Source organism: Globicephala melas, chromosome 9 (genome assembly GCF_963455315.2).
Source record: "Globicephala melas chromosome 9, mGloMel1.2, whole genome shotgun sequence".
Lineage (NCBI taxonomy): Eukaryota > Metazoa > Chordata > Mammalia > Artiodactyla > Delphinidae > Globicephala > Globicephala melas.
This window is the reverse complement of record NC_083322.1, coordinates 91,857,398-91,876,165: the sequence shown is the minus strand read 5'-3', so window position 1 is coordinate 91,876,165 and position 18,768 is coordinate 91,857,398. Positions and strand designations below refer to the sequence as shown.

Sequence of the window (18,768 nt, the reverse complement as noted above, 5' to 3'; positions counted from 1 at the left end):
CAACCCATGCATTCATATATGCGTCCTAAGGCTAGTGGCTGATATCTGTACAAGTTCAGGTAGGTCTCTGTTCTTTGAAGATGAGGATGTTAATGAGCAGGACCTGCCTGTTGGATCAGGCAGACATTGGGCTGGTGTCAAGGATGTGCCTGAGTTACTGGAAATACAAGATGACACTTACAGGAAATATAAAACGACAGCCAAGAACTTCAGAAGGGTGGATGTTTTTGAAAACTTTTCTCGCATTTACGAGGAAAACACTGCCTCACCGTGAGGGCACAGCTCCCAATTATCATAAAGCAAATTCTCCATTCTAACAGGAATGGCCATCTCGGAAAACAAACGTGGCTGGAGTGAAGATGCTGAATTTGAACGTCATTTTGTACACGTTCCCACACCCCTGATTAAGAGCGTCGAGAAGTTTTACAAGTTGCACTATAGGGTTTTTCACCAGCAACTACATTCTGACTCTGGGTCTGAATGATTTTTGCCACCTGTTTTGCATGTAGCTTGGCTTTTGCTCTTGAAAAAGTGTATTGAAATGATGATGGAAGAGGAGACTCCCTGCCCCTCAAGACTGAGGCACACAGTCTCAAGAGCACTTTCACGGCTGCGTGAAAGGCAGTGGCAGGAAAATAGGTAGCTGTGATCTTTGTATCTGGTTATGTAGCAAGGCGATCTAGGGTCTAAAAACTGGAAATAAGACCTTCTGACTTCTCACAGAGATCCTGTCGGCTATCTCAGCTCTAAGGTAGTTAGTGACCACAGGCCACTTTCATCTCTTCGTACTTGAGTTTCAATTTGGTGGAAATGCTTTCAACAAAACTAGTGTATTTACTAAATAAAGAGAAGATGTGGCTGAGTCCTCACCCCCAACCTCAGAGTTACTGGTTCTTGAGCCATGTAAGATCAAGACTGAGATCAGGAAGAAAGACCAAGACAAGAAAGTAGGAGTCTTTCTGCCACCAGGGCATCTACCTCCATCTTCATCTGCAAGGAGAGAAATCATTATGTGATTTAAGTGAGACCTCTTTTCAAAGATGGACATGCCACAGTGAGAAAAAGACTACAAAGAGGCAGATTCGCACAGTGGACAAGGTTTCAGGTCAGGGAGACCTCGGTTTGAACCTTGCCTCTCATAGGTCCTTCCCCCTAACTTCCTCATGTGTGAAATGGCACTAGTGGGGCCTCAAAAGTTCATGGAGTAGAGCTTTGCTACTCAAGATATGGGCAAGGGACCAGCAGCATGGGCATCGCCTGGGAGCTGGCTGGAAATGCACACTCTGGGGTGGGCTCTTTGCCCCAGAGCTACCGAATCAGAGTCTACATCTGTCAAGGTCCCAGGGGGATTCACATGGAACGAAAGCTTGAAAAGTCCTAGTATAGATTAGATGAGTCAACAGTTTAACAGCAGTTGGAACATCTAACAAGCTCTCAGTCAGCAGCAGTTGTTCTTGTTTGGAGAGAATGTCAAACATTCTGAAAGGATTCTCTATTTCCCCTGTTACAATTTGAGTATCAGATGTGAATCACCAGGTTTGAGATTCTTCTGCAAATACTGGCTAATAACCCAACTTCAGAATTGGAAAGAGGCTCTAGTGGATAACTATATACACACACACACACACACACCCACCCATATACAGATATGGTTGTTTTCATTCCATGATGGGCTGTGAATCTGGGGAGGGGCAGGGCAGAAGTAACACGTTTCATTCTTTTGAGAAATGAAGACCTAGTTTTATTGTATCGCAGAAGCAAAGTTAGCGCCAACTCATGCAGCCAACAGATCTGGTAAAAAGCATTTTGTATAAACAAGAGGTAGGAATTTGCTCTTTTAGAAATGAACAATTGGGAGCCTATTTATTGATATAAGACCACAGGCAGCTGTCCTGAACCCTGGCCCCAGACTGGAATCTCCTGGGGAACTTAAAAAAAACGCTCTTACCCATGCTTCGCCCCACTCAGGTTCAATCAGAATCTCTGGGTGGGACCCAGGCATCGGTATTCTTAAAAAACTCCTCAGGCAATCCCAGTGTGCATCCAATGCAGAGAGCCATTGACACTGAGTTTGGAAATTGTCTTTTGGGAAAGAAAGTAAAGGATGGAACAAAATACAGTGGGTGGTGTGGGCATGGCCCCAGCTATTTGTAGATGGTGTGGCTTGGGTGTGTCCAAAAGAGGGAGGGAGTCAAGCGAGGGAGGGAGTCAAGCAAGGCAGGGAGATGATGGGCCCCTGGGGCCTAGAAAATATTTGGTTATATGGGGTCCTTCTGGTATGAAGACCCCCACTTCATCACTTAAGGAGAGTCACTAGGAATGAAAATGGTGTGCAGGTTGTACCTTGAAGATGCTTAAAATGAATCCACTGTGATTGTTACATGCAGGGAGCTTGGAAACTACCCCATCTTTGCTTTCTGCCTTTAATAACTTTCTGCCTTGTCCAGGTTGGTTCCAAGGACCATTTGGTTTTTGCCCTAAATTGTTCAAATTCCTTCCATGGGGTGCAGAATACTGCAGGTGATATAACCTACTCTAAGGAATGTTACTTTTTAGAACCTTAGACAAGAGCACAAGACTATTTTCCCTCTGATTTAAAATATAGACATTTCCAAGCCAGCCAGGCTCAGGAGACCTTTCCTTGGGGGAAGTGAGAGGATTTCTCTGAAATCTTAACCTCTCTGAAGCCTTCAACATTGCTTTGCTCTCTTTAAATGCCACATGCATAACCTCCCAGTGCAAAGGACAAACAGTTCAACAAAGAGCAGCCAGCCTCTGGGGGGGTACGGAGTCCAGCTGAGAAGAAGAAGGAGATCCCTAACTTTACTTCCTTTTTATGTCAGTTAAATATCTGCTGGGTAGAAAACTAAGTGGTGGCACCAGGCGGATCCCTGTCAAATGACAGTTCAGACAAAATGCATCGGGTTGGAAAGGTTGCATTGATTGGAGCCCAACTGGGCCTTCAGACACTAGTTCCCAGAAGAGAGCTGTCAGCATACAAATGCACCACTGCGTTCATCTGTGGCCTTGCAGGCATCCCCACTGTGTGGCTGACAACACGGAACTGCCCTTTCCCGTGGATGGCCACTCAGAGGGGCAACTGAACTTTTGCCACATGGGTTCCTCTTATGCATGAAAAAAGAGACTCTGGAACTGGTCTTCTCAATATGGCGCCTTTCTCTATCTTATCTCTGCACTCTTAGGGCCCCAGCATTCGTGTTTGAAGCCAGAATGCCCAATTTACTTCTCAACAGTGGGGGATGAAAGAGAAGGAAAACACCAGTGCCTTGGAGGGTCTTTTTTTTATTTTTCTTTTAAATAGGAAACAGAAAAAAGAGCCAGGATGAGAGCTTTATAACTATGACAATGCCCCACAGACAAAGGGTTTTGACAGCCTGGTAACCTAGAGGACTTGGTCCTGGCTACAGATTTTAGACTGAATTGACCTGTTGTTTGGAATCCAACCCCTCTTAAAACACAAGGGTGGAGATCGAGGTTGTCAGGGTATTGGGGACTCTCCTGACTCCTGGAAATTCCTCAGTCACAAGACAGGAAGGGTGGAGATGAGGGGAGGGGAGGGTGTGCCCTCTCCCTGGCCTATTGATTCCATGGGTTTGCCAGGGCCTATATGGTCCAGTGGTACCCTGCTCTCACTTCTCCACGTCTGGCATGGGGAGGCATGATTCCAGGTGCAGTGGTGTGTGAGCAGGAGAAATGATGGACAGTGAAGAAGAGGAGAAGGGAGGAAGGACCGTCTGAAGGAGAACGTCTCCAAGACCTCAGCCGCCATGAGGGGCACCCCAGCCAGACCCTCCTTCGTTTTTTCGACTCAATGATTTTGCTTGTTGCCAACTGTAAGGACCATCCTTGGTTTCGGCTTTCCCTGCTCTTACTTTGGTTTGAGTCTTTCCTTCTCTTCTTTCCCCAATCTTTCTATACTTTCTTTTCTCCACTGTCCAATCCATTGGATTAAATGTGTGGATTTTTCCATGATGTTCTAGGTAAGGAAATGCAAGGTTATTTTAGTTGTACGGATTGTACAATAGAGAAGGAAGCCTTAGAGCAGTGGTTGCTAAAGGAATTTCCCATGGGATATTAATCAGTGTTATCTGAAAAAAAATGGTTCAGTGGTTACGTAAGTTTGGGAATTTCTTGGTTAAATAATGTTAACTAGACATCTTTACTACAGAATGTCTTTTAGCTTTTAGTATTATAATATTCATCAAGATATACCCAGGAGGCTAGGGTTGTCGTGAGTGGCTCTGAGGAAGGCCAGTTCTGGGGGCGTCTTGGGCTCGCTGAGGGGGTACCTTGGGAACGATGGCAGAAGGAGATAATCCCAGCACCAACCTGCTGACTGCAGAGACTACAAGTCTGGAAGAGCAGCTTCAAGGATGGGGAGAAGTGATGCTAATGGCAGATAAAGTCCTCCGATGGGAAAGAGCCTGGTTTCCACCTGCCATCATGGGTGTGGTTTCTTTGGTGTTTCTGACTATCTACTATCTAGATCCATCCGTTCTGTCAGGAGTTTCCTGTTTTGTTATGTTTTTGTGTTTGGCTGATTACCTTGTTCCCATTCTAGCGCCTAGAATTTTTGGCTCCAATAAATGGACCACTGAGCAACAGCAGTGATTCCATGAAGTTTGCAGCAATCTAGTAAAAACGCGACGCAGAGCTGTGGGCTGGTGGAAATGCCTTTTTACACGAAAGGAAGAAAAGCCTAAAATGTACTTCATGGCCATGATCATTTCTCTTGCTGCGGTTGCTTGGGTGGGACAGCAAGTCCACAACATCTGTCTCTCCTACCTGATAGTGACTTTCTTACTCTTGCTTCCTGGACTAAACCAACATGGAATCATTTCGAAGTACATTGGAATGGCCAAAAGAGAGATAAAAAAGCTTCTCAAACAAAAAGAAAAATGAATAATGCATCTGCTTTATTCAGTGTGATTAATGGCATATACATTGTCCTTGGGGACAGTGTCTGTTATGCTGTCTGGATACTAAAACATTACAGATGTAGCTCTTTGCTGTCCCTCATTCTGCCCTTAGTTAGTAGAAATTCCGCCTTGCCAAGTAAGGCTTTATGCCCAGTGTCTTCATGGGTGTGCTCTCATCAGCTGGCCTTATATGGACAACTCATTCATCATTACCACTTGTCTTGGTTTTTCTCACCCAGGGTTAACTGAACTCTTACTTTTAAAATAATATAGTGGTGAACTTCATCCTTTAGTACAGTTAACAGTGGATTGGGATAACTGTTCAACTTGATCTTTGCTTTAGCTGGATACAAGATAGTGGTCTGTGACTACAGGAAGCTGGTTCTACTGTCTGCTTCCACACTCTGCTTAAACGACTGTCTGGCTTCATGAATACAGAAACCAAGTTTACCACTTTTGATGAAGAGACCAATTAAGATTCACTCCTCATTCTGTTTCGATACTGTGGGAGAAGAATCCTCATGGAATAAAATGAAAGGAATTCCATGGCCTAGTATGTGTTGGCTTCTCCCTTGTGCAGAATTTAGCAATTTGTTGGAAACATTGATCCTTCCTCCCAAATGGGGAATCTGACAGGCTTAGAACTCTTGTTCCCGTGCACTTAAACTTGAAGTTAGTATATCCTTAAAGGCTTTTTAGTAGCAGGCTTACGCAAGATGGTATTTAGGATTTTTAGCATACTTTTAATTTCAGATTTTCAGCTAACTGCAACTAAAGTACATACATAATAGGTTAAGAGTCATGTCTATGACCTTCACTCCAAGACCAGCCAATAAAGAACAAAACTCATCCTGTGTTTAGTCAAGATCCATTTCAGTAGAAAATCCTACTAGTTTTTCAAGACCAGAATAAGCCTTTAAAGGCAAGCCTCAAGATTCTCACTTTATGGTATCACTGGCTGCTTTTGGTCCCAATAGATGGAGTAGTTGATATCTGTAGGAATGAACCTCTGAGGGCTGGAAGTGTGGCATATTTGGGAACAGTTCTCAAACTGATTAACTAGCTGTAATATAGTTTTGTGAATTTATTGCACTGATGCTGTAAAACCTGGACCTTGTGGTATATCTGTTCCTAAATAAGTGCTGTTTTCTCCCCTTCAGTATTGCTGTAAAGAGTGGCACTCATGTAGCATATGTTTGACTTTTCTTTTTTAAGGTTTTGTATACAAACGACCGTAATTTACATGTGTTGCCTCATTGTAAATAAGCTTGTCTTCCTATCTGGATTTTTGTGTGTATGTGTGTTCTGCCAATTAACTACTTTTGCAGTTTTAATCCTGTATTATTTCTTCTACTTTGTTTTGTGTAAAAGGGGAAAAATAAAAAAGCTGGAATCCCAAAATCTATGGAATCCATTTTCAATAAAATCTCTTTGGACTAGAATTTTGTAGAAGACACTTTGAGAAATGTTGCCTTATAAAATGCTGGAAGCCAAATAAGGAAAAAAAAATATTTCACCCACAGCCCAAATGAACATTGCAGAGAGGGTGAAATATAAACGGAGGTGCTCTGAGGTCTGACAACGACGCTGAGGAAGCTGTTTCAACTTTCTAACATGCTTATTTCCTTGAATCTGAATGAAGATGATTTTTGCCTCTTCTGGGTTGTTGGGAGAAGAAAATGAGAGGCTGAAGTCCTTAGAGAGTATAAGATACCGTTGAAAAATGCTAATGATTATTAGAACTGTGAACCTATGAGGCCAAATGCATGAAATAATGTATATAAAAATGCACTTTATAAATTTCAAAACACACTGCAAATATTAGCCAAATAGCATCAGGAGTATCTCTTGAGTCCTACATACGTGTCGTGGGTAACGGTGTTTTACATACATAGTTCTTTCTTCCTGCATAATTCAAACCACCTTATTTGTGTTATTTCATAAATAGACTGTAAAGCTGGAACAGACTTAAAGATTATCTACTATAAACTTTCCATGTAATAAGTGACACACCGAGTCCCAGAGATTAGGTGACTTGCCCAAGGTCACACAGCTAGTGAGGGGCAGAGCCAGCAACACCAAGGTTCTTCCTGTTTACTCACACACTAAAAAGCACAACTTTGGGAATTTAGAAGGAAATAGGAGATTTTGGTTCTTATTTATATTGATGAAGAAAGCGAGGTTCTGTGGGTTGAAGTGAGAATCCTTTAATCTCCGCACATCTCCTAGGCCTTAGTGCAGCCCTGACCTGTACGGCATGAGCTCTACCCTCCCTCTGCTAAGTCTCCCTCCTCGGAAATCCTCCAAACCTCTCTGACGTGACAAAACTCACATGTCATTATTAGCCGCATTCTAGCTTGTTAGGGGTTTCACGTAGCATACCGTGCATAATTTTGTGGTGTACATGTGCATTATAAATCCCATGACTATTTGCTCTTTGTTCAACTTCAGGTGGGTCTCTTTGTCTCACAGTCCTCCTTGGATTATAATATCTATAGTCAAGGAAGGCAAAGAGGCAGGCAGGATATTGATATTTTTTGTGGGCCAGCTATTAGGAACTGAAGATACTCTCATACAAATCATCTCATTTAATCCTCACAGCGACTCTCCAACCAATGAGGAAACTGAGGCTCGGAAGGATGGGTTGACCTCACCTAACTGCCCAGCAGAACCAGCATCTGAGCCCAGGTCTGTCTTGCTTCTAAAGACCATGCTTGGTACCTCCCTGGCGGTACAGTGGTTAAGAGTCCGCCCTGCAACGTGGGGGACACAGGTTCGATCCTTGGTCGGGGAACTGGGATCCCACATGCTGTGGGGCAGCTGAGCCCACGCACCGCAACTACTGAGCACACGAGCCACAGCTAGAGAGGCCGCATGCCACAACTACTGAGTCCTCGCACCACAACTGGAGAGAAGCCCGTGCCACAACAAAGAGCCTGCGCACTGCAACTAAGACCCGAGGCAGCCAGAAATAAATAAATAAATACTCAAAATAAAAAAAAAGATCATGCTTGCCCTATGGCATTATGCTGTTCTGCAAACCTTGCTTAAGTCCACGGTGCACCTCATAGGTGCTTAATAAATGCAGATAATGGCAAAAGTGCTTTCTTTACAATCTGGAGAATATTCACTTGCAAGCCTACACTTTGGGAGTCAATTTAAAAGCCTGTGGACTTTTAAAAACTACAGTGAGATGTCACCTACACAAGTCAGAATGGTCATCAACAAAAAATCTATAAACAATAAAAGCTGGAGAGGGTGTGGAGAAAAGAGAACCCTCCTACACTATTGGTGGGAATGTAAACTGGTATAGCTACTATGGAAAACAGTATGAAAGTTCCTTAAAAAACTAAAAATAGAGCTACTGTATGATCCAGCAATCCCAGTATATACCCGGAGAAAAACATGGATCGAAAGATACACGCATCCCAACATTCAGAGCAGCACTGTTTACAATAGCCAAGACATTGAAGCAACATAAATGTCCATCGACAGATGAATGGGTAAGGAAGATGCGGTACCTATACACAATGGAATATTACTCAGCCATTGAAAAGAATGAAATAATGCCATTTGCAGCTACATGGATGGACCTGGAGATTATCATGAAGTGATAGTAAGTGAAGTCAGACAGAGAAAGACAAATATCATATGATTTCACTTATATGTGGAATCTAAAAACATGATACAAATGAACTTATTTACAAAACAGAAACAGACTCACAGACTTAGAGAATGAACTTATAGTTACCGGGGGAGGGGGGAGGAGGGACAGACTGAGAGTTTGGGACTGACATGCATGCACTGCTATATTTAAAAGAGACAACCAACAAGGACCTACTGTATAGCACAGGGAACTCTGCTCAATATTCCATAAAAGCCTAAATGGGAAAAGAATTTGAAAAAGAATAGATACATGTATATGTAAAAAAAATAATAAAATAAACTACAAAAACAAAAGCCTGTGGAAAATTTACCTCAAGCCTATAGGAAATGAACTGAGGCTAAACTACAAGAAGAAACACTTGATCATGAAAGCAGAAGAATATTGTACTAAGTTAACATAAATACTGGCTATGTCTTGCTTATTCAGAGCGAAATGCCAGCCAGCACATTTGGGGCAGCTCACACTGCCACCTGTATCTATGCACATGCAGGCAAAACTGTTTCAGAAGCATTCTGAACTAGACTTTAGGATTAGCTTATCAGCTACATCCAACAGTCAGTGATGGGACCCAAGCTGGGAGTGTGGCTCCACGCTCACCGCTGAACTTGCTGCGGACAAGCCAGGGATCTGCCCCACTGTCGCGATCAGAGTTGGTGCTGTTTACTTGAGAAGGTGTAACTTGCCATGTTCAAATGCTGCAGGAATCCTTCCACGGCCCCTTTTGAGTCTGGCATCCTTTCCATCTATTGCTACTTGATGTGAGCTTCCAAAGTCAGTGGTGTGAACATACCACCTTCTTTCCTAAACCCCTTTCTACATGATTTGACTAATCTATGGATCAGTGGCCAGGAATGGTACATCTAGACAATGACAAAGAAGTACCACAGTATATAAGTATATACTTGGTAAACTAATTTTTCCCCCTGCCACTCTCAAAGCAATATAAACTTTGTTGTTCCTCCTGGATCTCAAATGCTTCTAATAAATTCTTTGAAATGTCAGTAATGTTGAACTGCGGGGTTTTTTTTTTAAAGGAGATTTTCTTTCTTTCATAAAAGGAAAAATTGTCCCTTGCCAAGAATGTAGCTAAATATGTTTTGTTTATTTTATTCAGGGCTGAATACGGTTGGATAAAGGGATTCCTGTTTCTCACCCAATCTCTTGCTGAATGAGGGAATCATGAATGAAGCCCTCCATTTACTGGATAGTCAAATAAACAGAAATAAATTCATACTCTTTCATATCTGTAGTATAATTAACATTTGCTTAACAAATGTATAGCCTACAAAGCATTTTCATTAGTATGTTATATTTAATCTTCATGAGAACCCTCTGGGCTTGGATGGATTTTCTCATCCATAATAATGACATTTCCTTTGACTAAGAGGAAGACTTACTCACTCCGTGTGGACAATTCCAGTTTTTAAAAGGTTCTCATGGCCTGGGTTGCTCTGGGAGAATGTTGTCTACATAGTAATACTTCTGTCATTTTCACCAAACTTGCTTAATCTCATAAACCATAAATTAGTTCAGTGAAAAATATCAGCCAAAGAAGTGTTTTGATTGTCGTAACCTTTCAATTCAATAAAAAGTGATTGGTTTATTAGACCTGTACAATACACAGGAGGATGGGCTTCTACAGCGCCTCCCTGTCCCAATCCATTATCCAACATGCACTTGTTTTTCTACTGTGCAAAATTCGGTACGATTTTCAGGTTCAACTAGAAAGTGGCATCCAACACCTGGTTGAAATTTCCAGTGCACAGAATGCCATTGACCTTGGAGAGTATTTGCTAAGTAAATCATTTACACAGCTGGTAGCCAAGCTGAGACAAGTGAGGAACTCATTTCAGGCACAAAATTTAAGGGTGTTGGGTTTCCCTGGTTGCGCAGTGGTTAAGAATCCGCCTGCCAATGCAGGGGACACGGGTTCGAACCCTGGTCCGGGAAGATCCCACATGCCGCGGAGCAACTAAGCCCATGCGCCACAACTACTGAGCCTGTGTGCCACAACTTTTGAAGCCTGCACGCCTAGAGCCTGTGCTCCACAACAAGAGAAGCCACCGCAATGAGAAGCCCGCTCGCCGCAACTAGAGAAAGCCCACGAGCAGCAACGAAGACCCGATGCAGCCATAAATAAATAAATAAATATGCAATTAAAAAAAAAAATTTAAGGGTGTGCCCCCCCACACTGATCAAGATGAATAACATCTAATGCGATATTTAAAAAAAATCAAAATGAATGCAAAAAATTCATGACCAACAAAATCAGTGTTACTGATTTTCCTTTTGCCTCAGACTCCAATATGGCTCAATACTGTTACTGATCCTATATTTTAAAATGCGATATTTAGTTCATCATGGATTTTGGCATTCATTTTGATTTTTTAAAGACTGAATTAAAATATGACCTCTCTTGATGACTGCAGTTTTGGGTGCGCTTTGATTCTGCATCTGAGAATGAATGCCTCACTTGTCTTATCTTAGTCTTGGCCCAGGTGAGGAGAATTTTACACTTGATCCAGCCCTGTGTAGACTGAGTTCTACTAAAATTTATAATGACCACAGAGGGGTTATATAAATATGCCTGCCAAAGGTACCAGAATATGCCATCCCAAAATATGCCACTTGGACATGAGGATTATTTTGCACTGAAGGGAACTGAGAATCAGTAGATACAAGAAAAGCTCTCTGCCAACCTCCTGTTTTGCCTAAAAGCAGGACATAAATTTGTAAAGGGGGCTCCCCTCCCCTCTCTACCAGGAAGGACAGGAGTTAATTACTGGAGACAAGTCTAGACCCTTATCAGCCCAGAGATGGCACCAGAAGAATCTGTATAACAAATCTTGCTCATCTACTATGAGTTTCCCCATATATTTGCCCCCCCACAGTTTGCCACACTTAGAAGCTCACAGTCCTTTTCCTCGGTCTTGTCACTTCTCTAAAAATGTATTGTTCTTTTGTTGAGATGCTATATAAGCCCGAGTTTTAACCACCCTTTTGAGTTACTCATCACTAAGTGCTCCCGTGTGTATGCACGATGCATGTGTCATAAACTTTTGTTTGTTTTTCTCTTCTTAATCTGTCCCTTGTTAGTCTACTTTACAGGCCCCTAGCTTGAGAACCTAGGATGAATAGAGGAAAAAAAGAGTTTTTTTCTCCCCTGTACCTGCATAGGTCACTCAAGTGAGTTTTAGAGGTTTGTAACATAAAACTCCAAATAAAAGGGAAAGAGTTCCAGAAAGTATTTAATTTTACCTCCTCTATTTATAGATGAAAAAAAACTTAGACTCACCAAGCTTTGACTAATATTGTGTTAAATTAAGACTAACTGCTGGGGAGAGAGGGGGTTGGCCCCAGGCACTGGGCCTTTTCTATAGGAAGGAGACATGCTTGGAGACCATTTGCTTTAAAAGGATGGAAATCATGTAGGTCTAACTCCTTCTTGAGGGTTTGGGCTCTTTGTTTGAAAAAGTGATAATATACCACCCTCTCCATCACTCTGGAAAGTAGTACTGAAAGTTTGCTGGGGGAGGGGGAAACATCCCACACGAGAAGATCAGGAGGCTGAGTTGCTGCACTGCAGACGTGGAATCTGAATGCAGTTTTACTCCTGGATGCCTGAGTGGTAACAAGACCTTTACATTAGCAAATGCACGTGGTTGGGAACAATTTTACGCTCTCTCGAGCAACTTCACCCCGAGGAGCTGACCGTACTCCTCATTCCTCGTATAAGCACAGATAGCTTTCTCCCCCCTAACTGCTTCCACTTGTCTCTCTCTCCCTCTGTTTGATTTTTTTTTATTAAAATGTGCAATACAACAAGAAAAGGAAAAGATGATCCTGCTTCCTGCCATGCAAGACGGTATGCAGAAGGCCAAGGTTAAACGCAGCATTTGGTTTCTTAAGCTTCTCTAATGTATAGGTATGAAAAAGCAACCAGGGACCAGAGTTTACAGCGGTGACTCTCTGAGGATGAAAACTTGACTTTAATTTGGACTCTCTGGCTAAGATAAAATCTGCTTCTGCTATCATTACCCCACTTACGTTTGTCTTTACTTTCTTTCTACTCTGCCACCCAGTGAGTGGGAAGAAATTAACCTGACCTTGAAGAATACTCAGAGAATCTTCAGGACCATTGGGTTTTCAGTATCCAAGAAAATTCTAGAGGCCTACCAACATTTAGATCATAGACTCAAGGACCTGAAAAGGATCTTAAAAATCATATTCAGCACACATTTAACAGATGAGGAAAATGAAGTCCAAAGAACTTGTTCCATTTGTGAGTTAGTTGGAAGCAGGGTCAGAATTAGAACAAGCCCCCTCTTCGCATGGCACCACGACTAGGTTCCAACTATGTCCAGCTCATTTCCAGATCACTCGTGAAGGAAAATGCCAGGCCTTCCACACAATGTTTGGAATTTCCTTAGTACAAGTTAAAAACTCCCAAGGAAAAGTCTCAAGAAAAGCCATCTCAGAGGTCATAGGAAGGAGGTATTTCACCATTCTTAGGCTTATGGGGTCTTTATCCAGATCAATATCATATATTGAAATTAAAGCTTTGTATTGTTTTTTCTACCCAGGAATGATTAGACCGTATCTTTCCCCTCAAGAAGTTGCTTCCACAGGGAGATCAGCTCGGTGCTTTGTGACCACCTAGAGGGGTGGGAGGGAGGGAGACGCAAGAGGGGAGAGATATGGGGACATATGTATATGTATAACTGATTCACTTTGTTATAAAGCAGAAACTAACACACCACTGTAAAGCAATTGTACTCCAATAAAGATGTTAAAAAAAAAAAAAGGAAGTTGCTTCCACTTATGTTTCTGATCTGCTTCTACCCAACACACTCTATATTTCTGGTTTTAGATTCTGATGCAGCCTGTGGCAGGTGGGTTGTACAAAAATAAGGAGTATGGATTGATATTCATCCTGGAACCTAATGGTTAAATTCAACTCACAGATGCATTTTGTTTGTCCCACACACTGTTTTCAAATTTTTATTTTGGGTTTTATACTTAAGTCTGCTTTACTTATTTATATGGACTGCCTGGCCCCTGAAGACGTTTGCACTTATAATCCCTGTTTAGAACTTCTCATCCCTCCTGAGAATGAAGTTGTGGGTGAGTGGGCCTTGATTCTCTGTGAAGAGTTTAAAGACAGGCTTCCAGGGGCCAGCTTCTGGTATCCATGCTGGACCACCAGCCCTCCCATAACCCTGAGCAATCAAAATTAGTTCTCTGAAGTGATAATACTTTAGACTCATATCCGTCTTGAAACAACAACCTGGTTTTGGAAATGCAATCCATTTTATGGACTTGAGTAAAAGAGTGAAACAAATTTTATTGCAGTATTAGACAAAAACCTGACCAGAAGTATTTGGGGAATTTTAGTCTACAGTCTTACTACCTGCCAGCACTATTAATTTTTTTTTTCATCTTGAGGAATAACCTCACCAAATATACCTATACAAGCTACTTTCATTTATTATTTTTTCTGAAGATATGACAGCATCTGTACAGTTTGAGAAATGATTATTATCCTTCAAAGTTTTGTGGGGTTTTTTTTTAAACAAAATCCTTCTGAATAGTTTTCTTTTTCAAAAGTTCAAACATGCCATGTTCCGCAAATTCAAAAACCCTTCAGCTAGTGTAGAGAAAAACCGATATTTCAAAACCATGGCATTCTCAATTTCCTTTACACATGCCTATCGTGAAAGGAAAAAAAAATCCTTTTATGCCTACTGATGTAGACTTATTCAAAATTAGTTCTCTATCTACTCAGTAATATTTTTTAAAGTTTCACCACATCACCCATTCAGTGGTCATTCATTAGACCCACAGAAGAATATTATCTCATCAATATACTTAGTAAGTTTGTAAGTTAAAACTCCAACAGTGAAAAATTAGAATATTCTCTCAGGGTTATACAGAAATAAATGTGATTCTGAGGCTTCTTTTCTTGCAAAAACAAAAAACGAAACAGCTCCCAGATTTCCATGGGAAACTATTAGGAGAACTTTGGGAAATTCTCCTCGTAGCATTTGTTTTTCATGAGGCTGAGCGGTCATCTCATCTAATGTCCTGTCAACAGCTATTCAAATGGGTAGTCTACACTTGCCTTTTACTGGCCGATAGAGATTTGTAAGGTGTTGACTGTGTTCTGAGAAGGCTGATGTCCACAGAACTCAAAGCTTTCACTGCACTCTACAGAATAATGGACTAAGTAGGCCAACTAGGGGCAGGACTAAGTAGTCTCATCCCTCAGAGAAGGACACGTGTTTTCTTTGGTAATTTCACGTATTTTGATGGCTCGTGTAGAGAAAATGTTTAATCACAGGGTGTTGAGATAGATCTAATTTAACTGCTCTTAAAAAAGCATTAAACTCATTCTTGGGAATAATCAGAGTTGAATTCCAAATGCTGAAAACATTAGGATTGCTCTCATCATGCATCTGGTAAATTTGATCAGACCTACTCTCCCCATAGATGTCAAGTGTACAAGCAAGAGTTTTTTAGCCTGTGTTCATTTCAGTCTTATGTCAAAGGTATTGTGTTGTCTCATACTTGTAAGATTTTAAAAAATACACCTTCAAGCCCAACTGGAGAAAATGCTCAAACTGCAAGTAGCCATGACCCAAGTGCCAAGGAAGACAATTACTCATCACACCCGAATGTTTCCATTTCCAAGAAAATTTGGGCCACCACTGAGAAGCCAAACACACAGAAACAAAGTTACAGAACAACAAATTAAATCGGTTCTAAAACACTAAGTCTCTAATCCACTGGCCTTTCTGTCTGCAGGCCAATTTATCTTGATTCTGCATACTTTGCTGTTTCGGACCAAAGGATAACATCACTCTTGTCCTCAGGTGGGGCAGGGCTGGACTGACTGCAGTGTGAGCACCCACCATCCAGGAGGGAGGTGAGTTGGCCTTTGAAATGAGTGCATAGGCTTTCCACTCTGTGGGAATGTGTCACTGCACTACAAATGTACTAAATCATCTGAAATCTTCCTGGAAGAAAACATCATTACGTTTTTTAAGTCCAAAACTGAGCTATTAATGTCTGGATCTGATCTGTTGACATCAGAGTCATTATCTTTTAAAGCTCATTTATTTTAAAGGCATCTAATAGAGTTAAAAATGAGTTTCTGAATGTTAGAATTATATATTCCTGAATGCTCCTGTTCATTGCTCCTCGATGACAGTAGATTAAAGATGAGCCTTCACGATTAGCCTCAAATTCTATTTTGGATGCCCTCAGCTTCACAGCAATAAAGTAAATGGACGGAAGCTGTATTATTTTATAAAGATGCATATTTGTGGAGGATCTCGGCATGAATTTAGAGTACTTGTTAATCCATGGAGTAATGGTTGGAATCTGGGACATAAGACCGGGGCTAAATTTCTTTACCTTCCTAACCCCAGAGAGTCTTTGGAAAAATAGAAACAAAAGAGCACCAAGTACTTAAGGTAAGACACTGCTGTATTCATAATATAGAGAAATAACCACCATGCCTCATGGACAGGAGATGCAGCTCTCCACGGGGCTACAAAGCTCTGCTAGTAATAATTTTAATTGGATGCTATCTTTGCTGCCTTCAGAAAGTATCATAAAGTGGAGTTATTACAGGCTACAAGCGCACTTACTGTGCTGGCCTCTCACAGGAGGAAACAGATTACATTTATCCTTCGGAGGGCAACGTCAATGGGCTACTATTTGTTTCGTTTACATGCATCCCCAGTTGCCCGCTATCTGCTCCCTCTTCCCTCCTTCTAAGAGATCAATTTGAATTAGACGCTGCGGAAGTGGATGCTAAGTTTGGCCTGCCCTCTGCCTCCGGGGAGGGCGCCACCCGGCGGCCCGGTCCCCTGGGCCCTGGGCGGGGCGCGTACCTGCAGAGGATTGGGTGGCGTGAGCGGCGACGGGAGGCCGTGTCCCGGAGACTGGCTGGCTTTCTGAGGGGAGCTGGAGCTCTGCTGAGTTGGAGACGGTTGGTTCCGGTTCTGGGGGTGAGGGTGGGCGGGAGGAGCCGGCGGCGGCTGGGAGGCGGGCGGCGGCGGCGGCGGCTGGGACTGCGGTGGCACCTGCGGGTGCTGGCTGCCCGGCGGGGCGGGCGGCGGCGGCTGCTGGAGCTGCTGCAGCTGCTGGAGCTGCTGCAGTTGGGAGTTGAGGGATGAGGTAGCTGTGAGGAGACAGAAGGAACGTGGAGCTGAAACAAACACGTGGAGCTGAAACGTACACGACCAAACCGCGTGCTGTGCCTTTGACAGCCGGCACCCCGCGAGCCGAGATGGCTCCCCTTTAGAAAAAGTTTACCCTCATGCCCTGAAACTCCGTGGTATTTCAGAGGGTTGCGGTGCACTGCGAGAACAAGAGTCACTTCTCAGGGAAATTTTAAAATTTAGGGAGGACCAGAGTGTAACCCATCAGGCATTACTTCCAAAGGGACGGAGCAAACCAAGCGGGTGTACTAGGAACAGAGGTAATTTTTAAGTACTTTCTCCCTCTCTTCCTTTCCACGCTGCTTGGGAAATACACTTAGACTTTCAAGATCTGATTTAGATTTTTAAAGTTCAACCCATTTAATTCTTTTGGCAAACGCTCAAATGGAGTTAAGAACAGAAAGCTAAAGTGTTCGTAATCTCCTTTTCATCATCGATACCACTAATGGTGTCATTTCTACTCGCTGCTTCAGACCTCCGCCAATGTGCTTAGACATTGAGTTTCAAGTTTCTACCGTTTTTTAAAAAAATTTAAAGATAGTACATGCTTCTTAGTTTTGCAGAATCAAAAGCTTGAGTCTGAACTTTTTGCCTGCTCATCAGAGAGACACAGCCCCACACCGGAAGGGTTATAGTCAGCGACTGTGCACTGTGGTGACTGGTCACACTGGCACCTCAAGGACAAGCCAGGAACCGAGAGGATGAAGTCATCTTTCCAGATTTTTCCTTGTTCTGTGAAAAGTAAGCATTGGTGGGATAAGTTGTCTTAACACCGAGCTCACTATATTTGTTCCCATGTGCCCATCTAGCCCTGAACAATTTCTGCAGCAGAAAAACCGTTCGGCCAAAGAATGATCTAGAGAAAAGACTGCTACAAGTTCACTTTTTTCTTTGCCTGAATATCAGCCTAAAAGCTTTCTAATAAGCCTACAACTAAATATAAGGACCAATGTTGAACCCACAGGCCTTGGCTGCAATGCGATCCTGTTCCTGCCCTACTTAGAATTAGTCAAGATTCCCAAAAGTAGTAACTCCTGTTTGCAACATTAAACTAGTCCCCATTAAAAAAAAAAAATCTAGTGGTTCTGTAAAGTGACATATCATACACCTGACTTCATACAACAAAGACGTTCTTAAAAAATATATGTATTTTGAACCTTATGTTGAGCACATCTGAAGAAGTTTCTCTGTAAGGAAGTCAACCAGGGACTATTTTTGTAAAATTAAGATTTTGTGAAATGAAAACACCAGCTAGGCACTAATGCTGTGTCTGATAGTACGTAGGATTTAACAGGGAGACATAGTCCTGACTTTAAGGAGTTTATAGTATATTTGTGGATATAAGATTAACTTGTAAGAAATAATCAGGTTTGGGGTGCCTGTTACAGTCCTGCTAATTAACTGAGATGCTTGATACATCTCAGTTAATTGCCTAAATGGTCAACAGTGTGGAAACTAACCAAAAGGTCCAGGAAAATGAGGAGAGGGGTTTCTCTGTGGGCTAGAGAGGCCAAGGCAGTGTTCCTGAGGACCGAGAGGGCTCAAGAGAGTGAATTCTATACCCAGAAGGAAGGAGGAGAGGATATTCCAGGCTGGAGGGGCACCCAGATGACAGTATGGCTTAGGTGATGTTTCTGAAGGACAGTGTGGAGAACGGACTGCCTGGAACAGAAACTTTGGGCCGTTTTGTTGATTTTAGACCTTAGAGAGGTGGGAGCCTGTCTTTGAAAGTGGTGGGAAGATGGATCACTCTCAATTCACCACTGGTATAAGTCAGATTTTAAATATATAATCAGGTTTGTTTAAAGTAAGGCATAGCTGTATTGATGAAATGAGACCTTGACCTTTCCCAGGGGCACCAAATACCAATTCTGTGCTCTCAGGTCCATGTAGAGCTTCCATGTTGGACCAGTGGGGATGGCAAGTCCTCACT

At 42.4% G+C, this 18,768-nt stretch overlaps 1 protein-coding gene and 1 pseudogene across 1 annotated transcript in view; one reads left to right on the top strand and one right to left on the bottom strand.

Moving 5' to 3' along the window:
• POU6F2 (POU class 6 homeobox 2) overlaps positions 1-18,768 on the bottom strand; it is a 450,196-nt gene that overhangs the window by 103,918 nt on the left and 327,510 nt on the right. The window contains exon 5 of the mRNA XM_030871170.2: positions 16,506-16,795. Coding sequence (XP_030727030.1) covers positions 16,506-16,795 — 290 coding nt within the window. The remainder of the gene's footprint in view (positions 1-16,505; positions 16,796-18,768) is intronic.
• LOC115860905 (ADP-ribosylation factor-like protein 6-interacting protein 1 pseudogene) lies at positions 4,321-4,923 on the top strand (annotated as a pseudogene).